This window comes from Plecotus auritus, assembly GCF_963455305.1.
Source record: "Plecotus auritus genome assembly, chromosome: 5".
NCBI classification, from domain to species: domain Eukaryota; kingdom Metazoa; phylum Chordata; class Mammalia; order Chiroptera; family Vespertilionidae; genus Plecotus; species Plecotus auritus.
In genome coordinates this window covers 37596618-37618416 of record NC_137776.1, presented here as the reverse complement: position 1 = coordinate 37618416, position 21799 = coordinate 37596618, and the positions used below count along the sequence as shown (strand labels likewise).

General features: G+C 47.6%; 1 protein-coding gene across 9 annotated transcripts in view; it reads left to right on the top strand.

Moving 5' to 3' along the window:
- HDAC4 (histone deacetylase 4) overlaps nucleotides 1-21799 on the top strand; it is a 244085-nt gene that overhangs the window by 139495 nt on the left and 82791 nt on the right. For 7 of the 9 annotated variants that reach the window (XM_080670452.1, XM_080670455.1, XM_080670453.1 and 4 more), the window contains exon 4: nucleotides 12692-12936. In XM_080670452.1, coding sequence (XP_080526578.1) covers nucleotides 12692-12936 — 245 coding nt within the window. Of the gene's footprint in view, nucleotides 1-12261; nucleotides 12532-12691; nucleotides 12937-21799 lie in introns of those variants that run through there. The other 2 variants (XM_080670457.1, XM_080670456.1) reach the window with 2 other exon arrangements.

Sequence of the window (21799 nt, the reverse complement as noted above, 5' to 3'; positions counted from 1 at the left end):
TGTCAATATCTTTTATAGTTCCTATTCATAAAAAGTGTCTCCTATTTTCTGTTATATTTAATTGTTGGTACTTTGTAGTTTTTTAAAAATATAAGTTTTTCTATGTGTTGCATTATATTGACATACAGTTTGTTTTTTAGTGTTTTCTTTTCCAGAACCTTGTAAATGTCCTCATTAGTTCTATTAAGTTCTCTGTAACTTATTTTTCTCCCCCCCCCCTTTTTTTTTTTGGTGGGGAAGAGCTCTATATTGGCAATCAGAGAGTCTGTGAGTCACGGTGATTCTGTTTCTCCCCTTTTTGCTTGTGTTATTATACCATAGCTAGCTCCTGGGGTGGCTGGAATCTTGTCTTTTTCGAGGTTCACTATTAAAAGCAGTATTTGCTGTGAATTTTTTTATAGATGCCCTTTTTTAGGTTAAAGAAAGTCTCTTTTATTCTTAGTTGGCTAAGAGCTTTTATAATGAATAGTTGTTGGGTTTTATAATAAGCTTGTTTTCATTATTTAGGTGATCATTACTAGTGTAGTGAATTACATTTACAGACATTCTATATAGAAATGTGTTGCATTTCTTATGTTAAAATGCCACTTACCTTGGTCTATTATCTTTTTTTATATACTGCTAGATTAAGCTTGCTAATAAATTACCTGGGATTTTTGTCGCTCTGTCATGACTGAGTATAATTTTTCTTTCCTACACTGTCTTTATCTGGTTTTTGTAATAAGGGTTATACTGGCCTCTTAAAAGGAGCTCAGGAGTGTGCTTTACTTTTCAGTGCTCTTTCAGGTGTGTGTAGGTTTTTTTTTAATTGAATGATCAGTTAGTTGAAAGGTTGATAATACTTTCTCTAATATGATCTTTGTGGAAATATTTTAAACTATTGAGTCAATTTAATTTATGATTAAGGATTACTCTATATTTTTGTCAACTTGGGAAAGTTATATTTTTTTTAGAAATGTGTTTAATTTATATAAGTTTTAATATTGTTTGGCCTAAAGGTCATTTAAAAAATACTTTAAATCTCTGTGATGTCTATATATTGGTATGCATGGATATTTGTAATGAATATTTATTATTTCATGCTTCTGGGTCCTATTTGTATCACCTGATGTTGAGACTTCCAGTTTGGTTCCGTGTCTGTCTGTATCTAAGGGACCCATCACCTGTGCTGCTGTGAGTTCAGCAGGTTTGCAAAGCAGGAGGCCAGGCAAGTGGGCGATGGGCAAGTGGGTGCCTTCTGCTCTTTGTTGATGGGGTGGGGCCTGTCAAAGGTGATCTTGGCACAGAAGGGCTGCTCCCTTCAGGATTTAGATTGGCTCCTGGGGCTTGGAGGTGACACACAAATCTGATCATGAAGCTGCCTCGGCAAAGCCATACCTGGTGAAGATGGGGAGTGGGCCTTTGTCTTTTCTCTTTGTCCCCATGTCTGTGCCTCTGTGCTCTAAGCAGCGACCACGTGCCTTTAAAGAAGACAGTGGCCCTGACGGTTTGTCTCAGTGGATGGAGCGTCAGCCTACGGACTGAAGGGTCCCAGGTTCGATTCCAGTCAAGGGCATGTACCTTGGTTGCGGGCATATCCCCAGTAGGGAGTGTGCAGGAGACAGCTGATCGATGTTTCTCTCTCGTCCAATGTTTCTAGCTTTCTATCCCTCTCCCTTCATCTCTGCAAAAAAATCAATAAAATATATATTTTTTAAAGAAGACAGTGGTGGGACAATGAAGCCCGAGCTGTTTATCAACCTCTGGGTCTGTCTCAGTTCAATGGGATTTCAGCCTGAAAACCTGACGAACTGTGTTGATTTGTAAGATCAGGACAGGGAAGCAGGGCTGCTGGTTCTCCCACCGGGGTCCTAAAGTGGACCCCCACTCCTGTGTTTTCCAGTTAGACTTACCCACTTCTGGTTAAAGTATAGGGTGGATTTTTCCCAGATCTATGTTTCTCTCTTTACTCCTATAGGAACCTACAGTTGGTTTTGCCAGGAATCACTTTATTACTATAAGGGAAGTGTTGCTCTATGACAGGAGAGGTGTCTTCCCAGGTCTTCTGCCACTGCTGCCTCCTCACAATGGCCAATGAGGTGCTACCTTTGCTGGTGAAGTACCCCAGCCCGGCTGTGTCCACCCTCCCCGTGCTTGCTGGCCCCTAGCTGTGTCTGCTTTGGGAACGGCAGGGTCAGTGGGGTGCTGGAGGTGTGCTGGCTCCACCTGGTAAAGGGAAGACCCAGGGCTTTGTGCCCGCAGGTGGTCCCTGGACACCAGGCCAGGACCTGACCAAACCTTCTCTCTCCTCCCCTCCTCTACTTCTGATGCGGGGAGCTCATGGGAGGCAGTGCTTCTGGAAGCTTCTAGAAGGCTGAGTTACCTGAGAGGCTGGATGCTCCAAGGCAGTACTGGTTGTCCTGAGGTCTGCAGAATTGTTGGTACCCAGACGGAATGAGATTGGGGCTTGTCCTCTGGAATATTTGAGTCTCTCCAGAGGTTGGGGCCAGCCTTTCCTTGCACAACTTGCCCACAGCTCTATCTTCAGCTGTCAAACACGCACACCAAGGGTCAGCTGGCACTCTCTTGGGGCTCTCAGCTGGCGCCCTCACCACCAGCTTTCTGATTGCCCTGTTTACCACCCTCAGCATAAAAAGTGTTTTCTGGGCCCACATTTTGGGGAACAGGGTTCAGGAGCACCTGAGGGAAAGTGGGCTCAGCTTGGCTGCCTCGGGAAACGGAAGAGGTGCCAGCCCCTCCTGGACTCTCTTTCTGCCCGTTTGCACGAACCCCATGACAATGAGTCTGGGTTGGAGCCTGTGTCCTGGTCCCAGATAAACACTAGGTCACACACTTAGCACCCGCCACGTGCCGGCACTTGTCATGTTACTCGAATGATGGAGGAAAATCAAGGCCAGGTGCCTTTTTGCAGGTCAGTGGCTGGATGTGAACTCACAGCGGAGCCAGAGTCCACCTACCATCACTGCCCTGTGCTCTGGTCCACACTGTGAACATGTGGGGAGCCAGTTCTCCAGTGCATGTCCCGTGAGCCAACATCACAGTGGCCCCGCCCAGCCTGCTCTCCTTAGTATTAACTGATCACAGAACAGCTCCCATCTCATGCTCCATTGTCTTCCACATTGTTGGCCAGGACATGGGTGCGGAGACAGTGAGTTTGCAGGGCAAACCTTTTCAGCAGCACTGCAGGCTTACCTTCCCACTGGAACCTTCTCTCTGGTGTCCGCAGACAACTCGGACTGGAGATGCCAGTGCAGTAGGGATGGCGTGGGTGGGGGGCAGGCATGGCCATAGGAAAGTCCTAACCAGCTGTGCAAAGCCCCTCTCCTCGGGGACAGACACTGGCCGAGAGTCCACATGCCATTAGTGTATATAGGGACCTTAGATTTCCTTCCAGGGAGAAACATTTTGAAAGTTTGTAGTTTGGAAGGTGGTGTGAATTGGGCAGAGGTGCGAGCTGATTTAGGTGTAGCACACACCTGGTGTAAATTGTAGCTTCTTATTTTAGCTATGACAAGAATTGTATTAGGGGATTTTCTTTCCAGCTCTGCTCTGTGGGCTATGGCGGTTCGGTTGAACTTGTAAACCTATCTTCCTGGTCCTGGGTGGGTGGCAAGACCTGCCAGCCTTTTAGGGCCTTGTGTCAGCCTTGAGCAGAGCCTTGCAGGGCTGATCCTGAGGCTGCCCCAGCCCCAGGACCTTTCAGAAGTAGAGTTGTTCATGGAGAGCTCAGAACTGCAGAGTACTTGAGCAAGCCAGTAATTACAGGGCAGACTGGCCTTTGGTCACAACTGAAACCAAAGTCAGAGCCACAGGGAGAGATATGAGGGGTCAGGCAGGCCCACTGCTGGCAGGAAACACTCTCGTGGGTGTTTACTCAGAGCTCCAGGTGGGGGTTCCTGGCTTCCAGGGGTGCCTGACCCACCGAGCTCTGCTAGAGACTACCAACACCTGCTCCCACATAGAGCAGGCCTGGGTCCTACATTGTTCCCAAGTCTCCAGGCACCCAGCCTGAGAACCACCGCTCAGGGTGACCTGCCCCCTGGGCTCTCTAGCCCACTGGGCAGCATGGTTAGGATACCCAGGTTCTAGTTTCTGGCTGTCATTTTCATTTGCTGGGTGGCCTTGGGCATGTTGCTCAGACTCAGTGCTTCTCTTTTTCCACCTGTCCTGTGAGGTACAGCTGGTGCCTGTCACTGTCCTTTGTGTTACACATTAAATGAGGTAGCACGAGTGAAGCTAGGCCAGGCCCAGCGCACAGGACCTGCAATGATGCTCTGGTAGCAGCGATGACAAGGGGACACACAGGGACAAGTGCTGCCTGACACCCTCTCCGCCTCCAGCGTGGAGCAGAGACCTACCTGCTCTAGTCAACTTCTCACTGGCTTGGAAGACTGATCCACTCCCTGGAACTGTGCAAGGAAATCATGTGTACAGGACACAGAAAGGGTTACATTTACTGTAATATTTAATATATGCAAACCAACTGATACAGGTCTCTCCCTGTCCCACATGAAGAACAAAGCCTTCCCATATATACATCTGTAAAATCTATAAATGTTTCCATTGATTATGTTTATTTCTTTTCATTTTGCTTCAATTGAAAACAGTACAAAACAAAACTGCCTCTTCTTGTGCCATAATTGTTTTTATTCTCATTTTTCAAGTATAATGTAAATGATGGTGAATACTTTCCATAAGCCCATTTCTTTGTAAATGAGGCAGAGAGAAAGGATATGTATGTTCATTTACAAATTAGGCCAAGGTGGGTCCACTGAAGTTATTTACATTAGCCACAGAAGATCATTACATCTTTACATCGAGAAGCACTTAAGGCTTCACCTCCCCTCCCCTCTGCACGTACACACAGTGTTAAAAAGAATAATTGTAATTCAGTTAAGATCACCTTTGGGGAAATTGATATTACGTATAAATCAGTATTTTGAATAAAACCTGACATGACTGTTGATTCTTTTGACTGATATTTTTAATAAGTAATGTATTCCGAAGCTCCTTGGCGAGATGGCAGATTGAACATATGACTATAATTCCACTCTCACCCAAAATTCACAAAAACTCCAGTAAAGATCCATGTGTCAGAAGCAGCAGCCACCCAGCAGCCAGACTGCGGTCCCTAAACACTGCTCCCCACTGGAGGGACCCGTTCTCCTAGGGAGAATGTTTGATGCAACATGGGGATCAAACTGGGCAAGAGAATCAAGCACTTGCCCCACCTTTCTCCTAAAAACTGCTGTCTGAGAAACATGGGTGGTTGATTTGGGTCCCTCCTCATTACAGAAATGGTCTGGCTAACAGTTGAAGGGGGATGGACTGTTGACAACCCCAGTGAGATCATCTGGGCAGTTACCATTGCTGGCTGTTCATAGCATAGGAAAGCCTTGCACGTCATAGGAGCTCCCTGAGCAGGTGCAGAACCTCCTGGGGGTGGTCTTGCTGGGAATCAAAGTGGAACCACCCATGCCTCCAGATCCCTCTGATAGTTTACAGGAAACATTTGGGCAGAGAGCCACCTATGCCTCTGAACACCAGTATGGCTCAGTGGTTGAGTGTTGATCTATGAACCAAGAGGTCACAGGTTCAATTCCCAGTCAGGTCACATGTCCAGGCTGTGGGCTCAGTCCCCAGGAGGGGGCGTGCAGGAGGCAGTCGATCGATGTTTTTATATCTCTATCCCTCTCCCTTTTTCTCTCTCTAAAATTAATAAAAACACTTAAAAAAAACATAACAGCAGAAATTAGCAAAACTCAATGGAAAGGTTAGAATTATGTTTAAGGAAATCTCATAGAAAGTTGTGCATAAGAGAAAGAAAAGGAAATGGCAATTTACCACCTAAACAGGGGTTTCAGAAGGACAAAATGAAAAAAGAACAGGTAAAATAATTCAAGGAAAGTCCCCACTGAGGATGACACCAGCTGCCACAGTGAACAGGCCAACCACGTGCCCTACCATGGGCACAGAAGGATCATCCCCAAGCACTTGATTCTAAAATTTCAGAACCTTGGGGACAAGAAGATCTTATAAACATACAGAGAGGAGATCCAGGTCCCACAAAAAGGGTCCAGGATCAGAACAACTATACACTTCACAACAGCACTGGGAACAGGCAGAGAGCGGTTCCTTGCAGTCCTGAGGGAGATGGTTGTAAGCTAGAGTCCCGGCACAGCGCCAGTACACAGAGGGAAAATGGATACACTTGCAGACAGGCAGGCCTTCCATGCTTCCTTTTCAAAACATAGATGGAGCCTGAGTTCCCTCAGGATGAGAGAGTGAACAGAGAAAGATGAGTGGGCCAAAGAAACCCAGAGATTTACCCAAGGACAGAGACAAGGGACTACCAAGCTATCGAGCAGGAGGCCCTGGGTCACCTGGCAGGGTGGAGCCCTTGGGTTTTGAGCAGGTGTGTAGAGGCAACTTCAAGGCTGCCTGTGCTCCGTGGCCCTGTGGCCTGTAGACAGAGACTGGTGAGCCTGCCCCAGACTCTTGTTAGCTTGCTACTGACCTGCCTGGAACATCTGCCCCATGGGCCCCACTTCCCTGAGGACACGTGTCTCTCCACAGGCCTTCATGGCTCACACCTGGGCAAAGGAGGCAGGTGTGCAGGGCAATTCGGGTCCATGTGACTGCCCTGCCAGATGCCACAATGAGAGTGAGTGGCCCTTGGTGTCCTGGGGATACTCACAATCCTCCCCAGAAGGCACTCTTGTCCACTCTTCAGGCTGCAGGCAGACCAGACTCCAGACTGCTTATCTTTTCCTGGGAACCATTACCACCCTGTCATGCCATTGCATTTGTGCTCGCTCCTTTCATTAAGGAACACATGTGTAGGAATAACACAGGTGGATTATAACTATAAAGAAAAGTGAAGGATGCCCTAGCCCAGTGGTCGGCAAACTCATTAGTCGACAGAGCCAAATATTAACAGTACAACGATTGAAATTTCTTTTGAGAGCCAAATTTTTTAAACTTCTTCTAACGCCACTTCTTCAAAATAGACTCGCCCAGGCCATGGTATTTTGTGGAAGGGCCACACTCAAGGGGCCAAAGAGCCGCATGTGGCTCGCGAGCCGCAGTTTGCCGACCACTGCCCTAGCTGGTTTGGCCCAGTGGATAGAGTGTCAGCCCGCAGATCGGAGGGTCCCGGGTTTATTCCCAGTAAAGGGCATGTACTTGGGTTGCAGGCTTGATCCTTGGCCCTGGCCGGAGTGCATGCAGGAGGCAACCAATCAATGTATCTCTCTCACATGGATGTTTCTGTCTCTCCCTCTCCTTTCTACTCTCTCTAAAAATCAATGGAAAAATATCCTCAGGTGAGGATTAACGAAACAAAAAAAACAAACAAAAAATAAAAGTGAGGGGCTGCCTGACAAAGTTAGAATATTGGGCGGGCATGTGATGTGCAGAGCACACAGGGCCTCCGGCATCACTCCTTATCCCAACACATGTTTTTCAGTGTGTGGACACATTTCACAGCCATAGGGGAACACATTTTTCAGTTACATCTCTAATTTACCCCATCTTCTTTTTCCTCACTTTCTCCACTTCCCCAGATAGGCAAAATGTCAGAGTAAGAGGAAATCGTGGTTACATAGTTGCGATATCTATTATTTTTCCCTGGATTTGAATGACTCATTCTTCACTTGAATGGACCCTGAACTTTGGCCGTGTTTTCTGAGGAATAGTGCTTCTCTGTGTTTCACGTCTATATGATAGCATGGCATGGTGTGTGAAGAGAGGACCTAACCACGGAAAGTGACAGTGTCCTTTATGATCACTTACTAAATAAAGAAACAGAGTATCCCAGATTTCTTCTCTCTGTGGTTGAGAACAGCACAGCCTGCATTTCTTACTGGGCCTTGAATGTGCTCTTTGTGCTTCTGCTGACGTCACGAGTCTGATTGTGTTAATGTATTTCTCATGGCACAACCTATACAAGCAATTTTCTCTCCACCATAAAATATTCATGGGAATACAGGCTTTTTTGTTTTGGTGCTGCATTCTTTAAGTAGAGAAGGTTTGATTGTTTTCTCCAGGGCGCTCTGGGTCAGAGGCACTAGCAACTTCTACTGGGAACTCATGGCATTTCAGCTAGTTTTTGATACTGAATCAGTACAAGTCTTGTCTGACACACCCGCTGGAGGCTAGGATGAATGGGGATTGTGACTTCTCTCAGCAGCTGGTGTGCAGGACAGGGCTTGGGACAGCTACGGCCACTCCCCCAACCTAGCGTGTCTGTGTGGGGCACACTAGGGTGAGCAGATAGTGTTTCTTGACCCCTGCATGGCTCTCTGTGGCCCACGTGTGCTGCCACACTGTGCTTGTGTCTAACCCAGTGGTCGGCAAACTGCGGCTTGCGAGCCACAGTTTGCCGCTCTGTTGACTAATGAGTTTGCCGACCACTGGTCTAACCATAAATGGAGCATTGTCAGCAGGGGTGGAGGAAAGGCAAGAGCTGGTTTGGGTGTGTCTGACATAGGTAATGTTCAACTTTTCATTCTCTCTGCTCTTTAACTTTCTGTAGCAAAAGAGTGAAGTTTTCTGTGATACCTCAAAAAGGTAAACCAAGGCAGGACTTTATTCCTTTCTAACAGCAAACATGGAAGAAATGCTGCAGTCTGAACAGTGATGCATTCACTGAGGATGCTTCTGCCCCGGCTCAGCCACCTTCACACCCCACTCGTTTCACTCCAGGCAGCAGGGAGGTTTGTCTGCAGGTTCAGCCACATCAGCATACTCCTCACCTGGACCCAATGCTCTTTGGTGTCTGCAGAAGGACTCACCAGCTGCCAGGGAGGGTGTCCTTAGAAGATTCTCTGGGATTCCATACCTAGGAGACGCTGAGGAACATTTGAGTTAATAAGATAAACCTCAGTTTGCGTGTGGTGGGTGTGCACTGCCTGCCGCACGTCATTACTGAGCAGGGGCCACCTGAGCAGCTGCTGTGCCTCAGCATCTTCCATCCTTATTTGCTTTCCCGAGGCCACCACCCTCTTATCTTTCAGCTCCTGAACCCACTGCCAGCCCCTCAGCTTTTGGTCCAGCCTCCATACACTACCTGCCTCCCTGCCCAGGAGGCATCCACAGGGCAAGGGATATGAGCTCTTCTGCCTCGGAGTCCCCATGACCCCACACATGCGCCCGGACCCCTGTTTCCTTGCTCATGATGCCTCTTCCATGTCAGGGAGATGCAGCCCCTTGTAGGCCTTCTCTGGGCCTGTGCCCAGCACCCAGCACAGAGCAGGAGGCCCCGCACACTAAGCACCCATCACGGAGCAGGAGGCCCTGCACACTAGCATCAGATAAACATGCATGGACACGGTGGCCCATCACAGGTTTGGTTAATAAAAAGGAATCCTTTATTTTTTGTTCTTGTTTTTTTTTTTATTATTATTATTGATTTTTAGAGAGAGAGGAAGGGAAAGGGAGAGAGAAACATGGATGAGAGAGGAAAACTTTGATCAGCTGCCTCCCGCGTGTCCCCTACCAGGGATTGAGCCTGCAACCCAGGCATATGCCCTGACTGGCAATCGAACCAACAGCCTTTTAGTGCATAGGACAACACCCAACCAACTGACTCACACCAGCCAGGGCTATGTTTAGTTTTAAGAGATTAACTATGGGACATTTCTGATGCCCCCACTGTCCATCTATGAAAAATTAGAAACAGGGAGAGGATGAGCTCAAGTGGGCAGTGATGAGTCCTCGGTCCAGCCTGTCAGCAATGGCATTGCTGCTGCATAGGGTCTCAGGTCACCTTGGCACATCTTCTAAGTGGGGTCACACCTGACCTACCCTGCCATAGTGGCCACCAAAGTGACACTGCTAACAAAATGTAGGTGCTATGTTTATTCATTAGTTCTCGGTGGTTATTTACTGAAGCTAAAATAGCACTGTTTAACCAGACAAGCAGAGTGTGAGAGAGACACTATAGGTCGTTCCTACCTCTGAACATAGACCCAGGAGTTCTCTCTAAAACAGTGACCGTGTGTGTGTAACCCAGAAAGGTAGGGTCAGGCCTGTCCTTCGAAAGCAAAGTCAAACTCACCTGAGAAGTCTGTCACGTACCTCACCTGTAATCTGTGAGGTAATGAGGCAGGTTAGCAGATTAATGGACAATAACTTTTGGATCTCATAGGTCAGTGGTCGACAAACTGTGGCTCGCGCGCCACATGCGGCTCGTGAGCCGCGGTTTGCCGCTCTGTTGACTAATGAGTTTGCCGGCCACTGGGATAGGGGCTTAATCACAAGGAACAACAACAGCCTGTAATTATTGGAATCGAGAGTCTAGGTCAGTGGTCAGCAAACTCATTAGTCAACAGAGCGGCAAACCGCGGCTTGCGAGCCGCATGTGGCTCGCAAGCCGCATGTGGCTCGCAAGCCGCAGTTTGCCGACCACTGTCATAGGTGGATACGGAGGGAACCTGTGAGGCTGGTGGTCAGTCACAGCAGCGATAGGTTTGGGAGCGCTCAGCATTGTTCACAGGTGACAGTGACACCCCTCCAAACACATGACCTGAATCCCCTCATGGTGTCGAGTCCCCTTGTTGCTAAGCTTTTTTACTAAGCTCTCCTCCCTGCCCTTCATACGACTTTATTCCTTCAGAGAAATGGGGGAAGATACTGAGGTTTTTTTAAAACTGGTATTATTTACCCAGTTTATCCAGTTTGCTATATTTTCATAATAAAATGATCAAAACAAGAAAAGCTGGGGGATTAATAAAATCCAGTCTTCTCAGGTTGCATGTGGTGGGGGTGGGTGGGATACCACTCTTCCCTGGGCCTGTTCATGAAAACACTATTTATATAGATTTTATCACATAAAGATCAAATAAAAACCTCTTAATAGGTCAAGTCTGATACCCAATTAGACAAAAATGCAAACATTTAAAAAGTTGGGGGTTGCACTTCACTGATTTGGGGAACAGAAGAGAAACAGTCAGCTGGTGTTTACCCCTGCTTGTTAGTGTTATAAGAGAGGAGATTGGATAGTTTCTTAAAATGATCAAGTGTGGAGAATTCGTTGGTCTCCCTCTGGGCAGTTCTGTGTTATAGCTGCTTCGGATGCTGAGGTGAGAGTATCCTGGGCAGCCTCCAGCCTGTCAGCTTCCTGGGCTCTGCCTCCATGAGCCATGCACTGCAGTCAGATGACACATTTGTCAGGACATGGTGCTCAGAGCGCAGTGCCTGTGCCGGCTCGGGGTCAGAACACAGGGCTTCCACACAGCCAGCCTCTCCCTCAGCCTTGCCTTATCAGTGTGGGACCTGCTACCTGGGCAATGACCACAGAAATGCTCTGCACCGAGGGCATGGTTCCACTTATGCGCTGGGCTCTTTTACCAGAACCTATGGGCTATAGGGCTGGGAGCACAGAACTCCTCAGGAACTATATATCTGCCACTGGAGGGTTCTGTGGCTTGAGGGCCAAGTCCTAGGCATGTGTGCAGTGGGAGTGACTACTTCCAGGCAGACTCCGGGACCAAGTCATATGCATAACTTGTCCTGTGCTAGGGTCTAGGGCAGAGAAAGCCCTTAGGTAAGAGAACTGGTCCTTGGTGGCCCTGGTCTATTGAATTAGGGCTCCCATCTGAGTTTTGCAACCCCCTTCAGGGCAAGGCCCCCTTCTCTTGCCCTGGCCCCCGGGTCTGGTGCTTGTTGGTTGATGAAGAAACGGGCCTAGAGCAGATTGGGGGGACCTTTCTGGAAGTGACAGGGGAGCTGTGGGTCTCTGTGCTATGCTCTCCCCTCAGCTCGTTCGGGGGCTTTACGAGCAAAGTCCATGGCGGGGCGGGGAGCACAGCGTGTCTGAGTACCACTGTGGAAGGTTCTCTGGGCCACAGTGCAAGCCTGTATTCATGTATTTTCAAAGTAGGAACCTGTCCCAGCAGGAGCACCCACCTTGGGTTATCTTGTGATGTCCATAATTGAAAACTTACATTCCTCCTGTGCTCCTTATCTCGCTTTAATTTGGTATTGATTTGTCAGCCTTAAGATTGATTCTGCTGCTGTTTCTAATCTCAGTCACTGGTGCTGTCCTTGGCCTGCCTTCGAGCCTAGAAGAGGCCGTGGGTTCTATGCAGCAGACACGGCTCGTGCATGTGCCTGTGCAGGCCAGCTGGGAGGCACTCCGTGGGCTGCAGCCAGTAAACATGTTTACTGAGAGGGCACTCGCTTTGCCATGGAAACAGGCCCTCGTCCTGAGCATCTATCTGGACCACTCTGTGGCACACACTGTTCTGTGTTTCCAGTACACAGTTCTTCAGTGACTTGGAGAGAAGGAGGAAGCGACACCGCAGTCAGCCTCCCTATTAGTGCTGTTCAACCCTCTCCAGAGCTTTTCTTCCCTTTTCTCATTGTGATTTTCAAACTTGCTTTCAGAAAAGGCGATGGGCCTACAGTGGCATCCTGTGAGAGAGCAGGGGGCAGTGCGCACGAATGTGTCCTGGTCTCACCTTCATGATGGCTGTGATTTTTGTACTTGAAGGGTAGATCCTCTCATAGGCTGCTGAGTCCTGCACTGTGAGCCTTTTGGGCAAGAGTTGGGGAGTGGCATCTGAAATGTGAACTATCCTTCAGCATGTGGATACCCCTTGCTGCTTGCTAAGGGTCTGGGTGGTTGCTCAGGCGGGGGACGCCGTGGCCTGCAGTGACCATGCTCTGTGCTGTGCTCTCTCTGCAGTGGATGTGGCCTCGGCACTGCCTTTGCAGGTGGCTCCCTCTGCAGTGCCCATGGACCTGCGCCTGGACCACCAGTTCCCGCTGCCTGTGGCGGAGCCCGCCCTCCGGGAACAGCAGCTGCAGCAGGAGCTCCTGGCCCTGAAGCAGAAACAGCAGCTGCAGCGGCAAATCCTCATCGCAGAGTTCCAAAGGCAGCACGAACAGCTGTCGCGGCAGCACGAGGCCCAGCTGCATGAGCACATCAAGGTAAGTCCTGGTTCCAGCACATGCTTTCGCACCGTGATCCTAGCTGAGCATGGTCCCTAGCAACCAGCTGCACTGCTAGGACTCACAGGCAGGGACGTTCCTCACTATGCCCCGAAGACAGATCACTGGATGCCTGTATTTTCAGCAGTAGGGTGTTGGCCAAGTAAATTGGGGTAGATGTAGTATATAGTGGAAACAGTGTCTAAAATCCCAGTGTAGGATGTACTTAAAGCAGAGAGAGTGCTTCCAATCTAATTTCACCTGCCAATACATGTCCTGAAATAGGAAAATTACTAGTAGGAATAGTAACCCAGGTTATCTCTTGGGTGGTGTCTACCTCTTCTCATTTTGTCCTACTGATCTTTTGTAACCGGAAAGAGATGTTAACATTTTCTTATATTTAAATAGAATAAGAAAAACTAACATAAACCTTTTTGGGGGAGTGCTTACTCTCTACAAGTATCTAATCATATCCCAGATTTTAAAATTAAATACATAGGAAAGAAACATGTATTAGTGACACATAGTGAAGGTACAATATATAGTTGACAGTCCTGGTGTGATGTGCTGGTCCTGATAAGCTCTCATGATATTTGAGCCATGCAGAGCAGCATTGCCCAGTAGAAATATACAGGGTACGTTACAGTTATGCAGGTAATTTTACATTTCCTAGTAGCCACGTTAAAACAAAGCCAAAAAAACCCATGTCATGTAAGTTATTTATTTCTATGCAACATATTACCCCGCAACTTAGCAGCTACAACAACAGACATGTATTATCCCCTAGTTTATGTGGGTCGGGGACCCAAGAGCAGCTTAGCTGGAGGTTGGGACTCAGGGCCTCTCACAAGGTTGCAGTCAAGCTGGCATTCAAGACCACAGGATCCATGTCCAAGCTCACATGTGGTTCTGGGCAGGAGGCCTCAGGTCCTTATCTCTTGCAGCTCCCAAAGCACACAGTGCATGCATGTGCTCCCAAAGGTGGGCCCCTCACTGCCCTTCATTGTGTGTCTCTATCAGTCACGTGTCCATGCCTCCCCACGTGGTCATGGGTTTGCAGGCACAACACAGCTGTATCTGGCTGAAGGAAGACCTCAGTAGCTACCTGTTGAATTGCATTGTCCCTCACACTCTTGCCGTCATGCACTAATACAGACAGTGCCAGTGTCCTACCTTGCAGGCATGGTTCGTGCCAACCGGAATTAAACATGTCTCATGTAGGAGTCTGTTGAATTTATAGCTTGTAGAAAAAAATGAGATTTTGAGAAATAAACCCAGTGTATGTGAGGTCATCAGAGCAGCAAGAATCATCAAGACCCTTGAGAAGGCGGTGCTGCCGTCACAGAGCAAGCGGGCTTCCCGCAGCCTGGTCCTCTGACTGAGCTGGGTCTGGTTTCCTGACCCTGTTCCTGTCCTCACCTGGCCTGCTATGGAGATGGAAGAGTGCCCTTCCTGAGTCCTCATGTCAACCTGTGCAGGGCCAGGATGGCCATTGGGTGCTCCTCATGCCCTTGTCACTAAGAGAGCTCAGGCCTGGTTCTCCACACACAGGAAGAATCTCAAGGTCACATGTGTCTGCATTTTAATCATTTATTTTTCCATTTAAAATGGAGATCATAAAAGCTGTTTAAATGTTGTAATTGTATCATTACATCAGTGGCTTTTGTTTTGATGATTTAAACCCTCTTCCTAAGCTGTCATATTGTTAGTGACATTTGGCAGTTGTGTTTGCCAGACAGAGCTCTTGAGCACACAGTCTAATTAGTGCCATTAAATCATCAGTGAATTTGAGTAGAAACTTGTAAATAAGAAGGGAATCATTTTTAAAAATACGACTTAAATTGTTAACTTTGGATGCAGAACATCTTTAATGAGCTCTCAGTGCTCAGTACTGCGCGTGACCTTGACAGTTTCTCTGCGAGTCAGGCTGCTTCAGGTACCACGTTCCTGCTTGCATCCTGCATGGTTAGTTCTCTCCTTCCCTGGACAAGGTCCCAATGAGCACTGTACCTGAGATGGGGTGTGAAGAGCCAGAGTTTGGGGCATGGGGGATATCTGTCCGCAGAAATTGTGAACTTTGACCAACTGGGATAGCACAGATAATTAAGACTGTTTTCTAGATTTGCTGCTTTGGGAGTTGTTGTAGTTTTAATTCTTTTTATTTTATCAAAGAAATACATGTTTTTAGTGTTTCAAATAAAAAAGTAGCGTGGGGTTAACCAACAAAGCTGCCCCTCCCTGCCCTCTGCCCGGATTTGCAGGCCCTAGACCTCGTCAGGCAAGCATTCCCTGTTTAGATAGCCAGCTTTCTCCCTACAGGAAAGAACCCAACGAGCGATTTCCCATTTGAGGGAAGAACTGGTTCTCCTGTCCCAACCCCCACACATACACATGGCCACTTCTTTGGGGCCACTTACTAGTATACTTAGACTTCACTCTGCTTAAAGACCTACTCAGAGTCTCCCTTCCTGTGTCACCCTGTGTGCATATTGCTCACACTTGGCACACAGGGACCACGTGCCCTTCCTGATACAGAACTGGGGTTTCCCTGGAGTGAATCATTTCTCCTTTCCCATTGGCTTAGGTCCCTCTTTCCTGATGCAAACCAGTCCCACAGTTTGAGAGGCCTTGGAGCTCTTCTCACAGTGGCCACTCACTGATGAGTGCATTTGTGGTTGTCAGCAGCTATTTCTAAGTATAATGATACAATCACATGGTTTTTGTATTTCCAAGTATCTGAAATTGGAATTTATTACATCTTTAGATCGGGATCAATAATTTAAATATTCATTTCGTGCAAAGGGGAAATGATTTTAGCATCTAAGCCTCACTAGGTCTTTCCTGATTGTGTGGTGATACTTACCGTTTTATAGGACTACAAGGACTGTATTGCAGGAGTGTCTCAGTTAACTTTTGCTGTGTAGCAAATGACCCCAAATATAGCACTTACCACAGTAGTCATTTTGTATGTTGAGGGTTGTTTAAACTGTTCTTCAGGCCTGGGATTTCTCTCTGTACCTGCAGCAGCTGGGTGACCTATAATTGCCTCACTCTCTGGTCTGATGTTTGGCAGGCTGTTAGGGGCCAGGGGATTATTTGCTTGTTTCAGAGTTCCAAGCTCAGCAGAAGGGCAAGTGTGTTTTCAGTCTAGGATGTTACTGCCCCACTGGCCAAAGCAGGTCTCATAGCTAAGGTCAGAATTCCTTTGGGAATATATCCAAGGGAATGGGTACTGGGGACATGCAGCAACAGGGCCAGAGTGCATGCAGGAGGGATGCTCACTCTCATTCAGAGGGGACAGGGGACCAGGACAGCAGTGACTCTGACAGGAGTCGGGTGCACTCAGGAAGAAGGGGCAGGACACTGGGAACCCCAGTGCAAGCCAATTCACCATCTCAGCTACCTTCTAGTTCTGGGGTCAGGGGTGCCATCCCGGTATCTCCAGCCATGAGCAGGGATGTTTCTGTAAATACATGTTGTCTTCATGTTTTTCAGATACTTATATTTTTGTGTTGGGAATGTATCAAACATTTAGCTTCACTGGTAGACACATGTGAACATCTTTAGTTGGAAGCAGTGTTGACACTGTTGTCTGGGAGCTACCGGGAGTGGTGCTGTCTTGTTTTCCTGGTGGAGGCCACAGCCTTCCCAATTGGGGTGTTTCTTTCACTCACTTGCGTTGCAGTCCAACCGTTTCTGCAGTCTGTGGTCTGGGGATTTGTATCTATTTAAAAAATACGCTCCTCTGTCCCTGTAGGTGCTTTCAGGGCGGTGGAGGTCAGGCTTGTGTTCAGTCGGCCACATTCACCCAGATGTTGGCCCTCCTCTTTAGTTGTTCACTTACAGAAACATACCCACAGACTTTTCTTCTGAAAGTCCCAAGTGGCGAATCCATTGCACCCCCAAAGGAACAACCCACTGGTAATGTGTCCTGAGCATCAGTGGGAGGAGGAGGATGATCTGGGGCCCTAGGCCTCCCTAGAGGTTGTGTATGGACAGATTCAGCCATATGCTTGCATTGGCATTGCAGGCTGTGCCGCTGTTATAAGGGATGTTTTCATGGTAACCTCTTTCTGATTGTAAAAGTCGTTGGTGTTAATGATTCGAATAGTTGAAAATTACAAAGGAGAAAATATTGCTCCTGTGCTATTAGGTAGGAAGGCTGTTAATGAAGTCCTGTGATTTTATGTACTAGTAAGCTGTGTGCATGTGTAGTGTAGTATTATAGAATGGGATCAAACTCTGATGTATTTTTATTTACTGTGTTGTCAGCATTTCCCTAAACCATTCCATACACTGCGAAAGTATGATTTTAATGGTTTTATTGTAGTCTTACAGTGAGCCACAATTTAAACAACCACTAATACCCGAATAGTTGAACATTAAGATTATTTTCAGTTTTTCATGTTTTCACTTTCCTTGTGCACGAATCGTGTGCATATGTCTAGACAGTAGAAATGGCATTGCTGACCCAAGGTAAGTACTTTTTTGTGGCTTTTGTTACCCATTTTTAACTCCAAAATCTATACCAGCCAAGTGTACATGTGTCTGTCTATCTCTCTCCCTCTGTCACACATGCACACACACCTTGCTTATTCTATGGAGAAAATAGCAAAGCAGTAGTAACCATGACAGGCGGCACTTACTGAGTCGTCCTCGGGGTGGGGGGGCATTCGTGCTGGGCACTGCTCAGGTGCTCTCCCTCGCACCCACAGTTGCCCAAGGAGCTGGTGCCCATGCCTGCTTCTCCACTGATGGGACTCTCCACCCCTTCCCGGCTGTCTGAGGCCTTAGTTGGACTTGTTCCCATTATATTTCCGTTCTGTGTCACATTGTGTCTCTATTTCTGCGATTGTATTTATGTATGCTTATTCACCTTTTCTACTAATTATCATTTTTTTTTTGCTGTTTTTCTGTTGTAGTGCTGATCTTTTCTTACTGTTGTAAGAGTGCCCATTATAAATTAAGGGTATTATTTCAGTGTTGTCATGTGGCTGTTACTTTTGCCCATAATCAGTAGTATCTACTTGTCCTTCCTCATTCACAGATCAGAACATGATTTCTAAGTAGTTAGAAATGTCACTGTGGTCTCCTAACCAGTGTGCGTTTGCCTCGGCTTTCTCCCAGTCCTATGCTGACACCACACAGCTGTCAGCAGGAGCCCCTGCCTCATGCGCTATTCTCGTTTGTATCAGCATGTCTCCTGTCCCCTCACATGGATTCTACCTTTTAAATTCGCTGTAGCCTGCCTTCCCCTTAATTCTTCCAGGTGAACTTCAGAATCTTTCCCATAAAGTTCTTAAAACTTATTCTGGAAATGTATGGAAGTTGCAACGAATTCATAAATTAACGCGTTTCACAATAACTTCCTGATATTAAGTTTCTAATCTAGGAACACGGTGTTACAGTCTGATGGTTTGAAAAGCCTTGTTTTATTTTTTCATATAAGGCTTGTAGATTTTATACTCAATTGTTCTTGGGTACTTTATATATTTCTTTATAGAATTATCAAATTTTTTTATTCATCTCAAATTTATAATTGGTTATTTCATGTTCTCTAGGCAGACAGACATGTCATATGCAAATAATTATGACCTCCTTTCTTCAGCTGCATTGACTAAAACTTCCTTAACCACCTTGAGATATTGAAAAGTTATCTGTGACAACCTCCTTGATAGCCCATGGTCAGGGCCTGGCCCATCCCATGACTGTGCTCTTGCCAAGGTTGGGCCCCAGGTGTGGGTGATTCGCAGCCCTGGGGTCCTGACAGGCCAAGGTTGTTTCCCGAAGGCTCCATCTCTGACTCTGGTTTTGTGGCTTGCAGGAGCTCTGGGGAAGGTGGGAACCGTTTTCCTCATGCTGTGGGCCCCTCTGGGTCACCCCAAGAGAATCTCTCCCGTTTCTCCTGTGGGGTTACCAAGGCCCCCATGCTCTGGCTTCTATAGAGCAGATAGCCTTTCCTGGGTCCTAGGTGCAGAAATGGCCTTCTCCTCCTAGAGGAGCTGGTTCGCTGGGTGGTGCTAGGTCAATGGTGAGTGTGCTCATCTATGGAGCAATTTCATCATTTTCTGGTGTTCCTCAGGACCCAGGTCATGTTCCTGACAGCTGCGTTTCCCCGTTTCCTGCGCCAGTTCAGGTTGTGTCTCCAGTGACCATCAGGCTCTGTCCCTGGTCAATTGGCCCTTCTCAGCCTCCATCCCCTTTCCCACCTCCTGCTGCTGGGAGGCCCAGGGGACCATCCAAGACCAATTGCACTGCTGTAATTGGTCTCAAGAACCACACTCACTGTCCCCTGTCTGAGTCCCCACAGATGGAGATTCCACATAGGAAACAGCTGTGCTTTCTTCCTTTTCTTTTATGGGAAATCCTTAGTTTTTTCCTTAGTTATTTTTTTTATGGTGGTAAAAATTAAGTAGCATTGCCTGGCCTGTGTGACTCAGTGGTTGAGCATTGACCTGTTATGAACCAGGAGGTAACGGTTCGATTCCCAGTCAGAGTAAATGCTCCAGTTGCGTGCAGGAGGCAGCCAGTCAATGATTCTCTCTCATCATTGATGTTTCTATCTCTCTCTCCCTCTCCCTTCCTCTCTAAAATCAATAAAAATATATTTAAAAAAAATTACATAGCATAAAAGTCATCATTTGACTATTTTAAAGTATACAATTCAGTGACATTTAGTTCATTTACAATATTGGGCAACTATCACCACCACCTAGTTATAACATTTTATCAGTTTCTCCCCATGCCCTCTTCCCCCATCCCCTGGCAACACTCGTTCACTTTCCGCCTCTGTGCATGTGCCCGTTCTGGACATTTCATATGAATAGAATCACACAACATATGGCCTTCTGTGTCTGGCTTCCTTCCCTCAGTGTCACGTGTTTAGGGTTCACCACATGATAACAAGCATCATGCTGTGTTTCTCTTCATGGCCGAGTGATATTCCTTTGTCTGAATGGACCTCAGTTTATGTGTCTGTTCATCTGGTGACAGGCCTCTGGGCTGTTTCCACTCTGGCGATTGTGATAGTGCTGCTATGAACATTCGTGCACAAGTTTTTGTTTGAGCACCTGTTTTCAGTTCTTTGGGGTGGAATTGCTGGGTTATATGGTAATTCTATGTTACCACTAGACCCCTAAACCATTTCTTTATTGTGGTAAATGTACTTATGAAGTTTGCCATCTTTCCATTTTTAGGTCTGTAGTTCAGTGTCACTAGCACACTCACGCTGTTCTGCAACCATCACCAAGAGTTTCATCTTCCCAGACTGAAACATTGTGCCCATTAAATATTACCCATCCCCAGTCCTGACAGCCACCACTCTACATTCTGTCTATAAATTTGACTACTCAATGGACCTCATGTAAGTAGCATCATAGCCTGTTTGTCTGGAGTAGCTCCTCTCAGTGTGGGTATAATGATAAAGTGAAGGGTTGGGATAGTAGCTGAAAGGTTGGTGCTCCTCCCAGAGGTGCAGGCAGGTGGCCCCTTCTCTTCTGCAGGCCTCATTGGTGAGAAGTAAAAATCATTCCCACATTGTGTGAATTTGTGCTTTTTTGTTAGAAAAGATGAACTTCTCTCTGTTCATGTCTGTTAGTGTGATCTGTGCTGTTCCCAGGAGTAGGACAGGATTTTAAGAGCTATTTAGTTGAGGGTATGACTCTTTTCCCTGCGGGGACAGGGAGAAAATTGAAAGGAAACCTGATTCTAATGGCACTAGGAGTCCACTGGGATGTTTATTTTCTCTTTATTACCTGCCTCAGGTAGCTGAAGAGATGTTGCTCAGAGTCCTGGCTTCCAGGTCACCTGAGGCGACATTAATGAGCCAGTGGGATACACTCAGTTTGTTGTAACCCTGGTACCTGGGAAGGCTCATGGCTGCGCATTGCAGACCTGTGTCATCCCTGGACCTGTTTGTGCCTAATGAGTGTGCTAGGAAGCACTACATATACAACTGGCATGTGGTTTCCAGGAACTCATTCATGGGCAGGTGGATGGCCTTGCTCCACCCACCTGCTGCCCTAAAGGTCACTGATGGCCACTCTGGCTGCCACACTGGGCTCTGCTTTTCCTTGGCTGCATCTAAGAGTATCGGCTTTATCAGTTAATTGTGCCTTCCAACTGCAGGCTGCCTATGGTTGTAGGAGAAAAGGAACTCTGTCTCCAAAGCAGCAGCTGTGGGAGTTTGTGTCCTGCCTGTCATGCTCCCTCATCCCTCCTCACTGGCTCTACTGCCTTTGCGCTGGTCCCCTATCCCTGGGCTTCGCTCACACCTGCTGTGGGCCCAGCTGAGGTCTGCAGAAGACAAGGGGCTCAGCCCTAACCCAATCACAGACAGCCTAGGGCCCCAGTGCAAGTGTGCCAGGTGGTGGTGAGGCCTGAGGGAAGGAACTAGGATTCCTGGCAGGGGGGAGGTGCTGGGCCTTGAAGGAGAAAGTAGGGTTACCCTGGGTACGGGGGTCAAAGGCAGAGGAAGCACAGGCAGCCGGGCTGGCAGTTGGCCTTCCACCTCATACCCCTCTCCCTCCCGGCTCCACTTTCTCCCCCATATTGTCCCCCCTCCTCATTACCCGCTTTACTGCTCCCCCATCCTCACAGCGATGCTGTACCCGCAGCCTCACAGGAGTGGCCCACAGTGCCCTGGACCACACCACAGTGCTGGTGTCTCTGTTGCAGACCTTCCTCTCATAGACCAGCATGCTGAGGCCAACCCTTTTTGTCTTTGTAACATTTGAGTGGCCAGTTTGGGGTGGGAATGTGACTGCCACCTGGGAGATTTGACCCTGGTGGGGAAGAGGGAAGATAATTTTGAAAGTACTGAAATGGGTTCCTCTGGGTATGATCCAGCACATCCAGTGAGAGG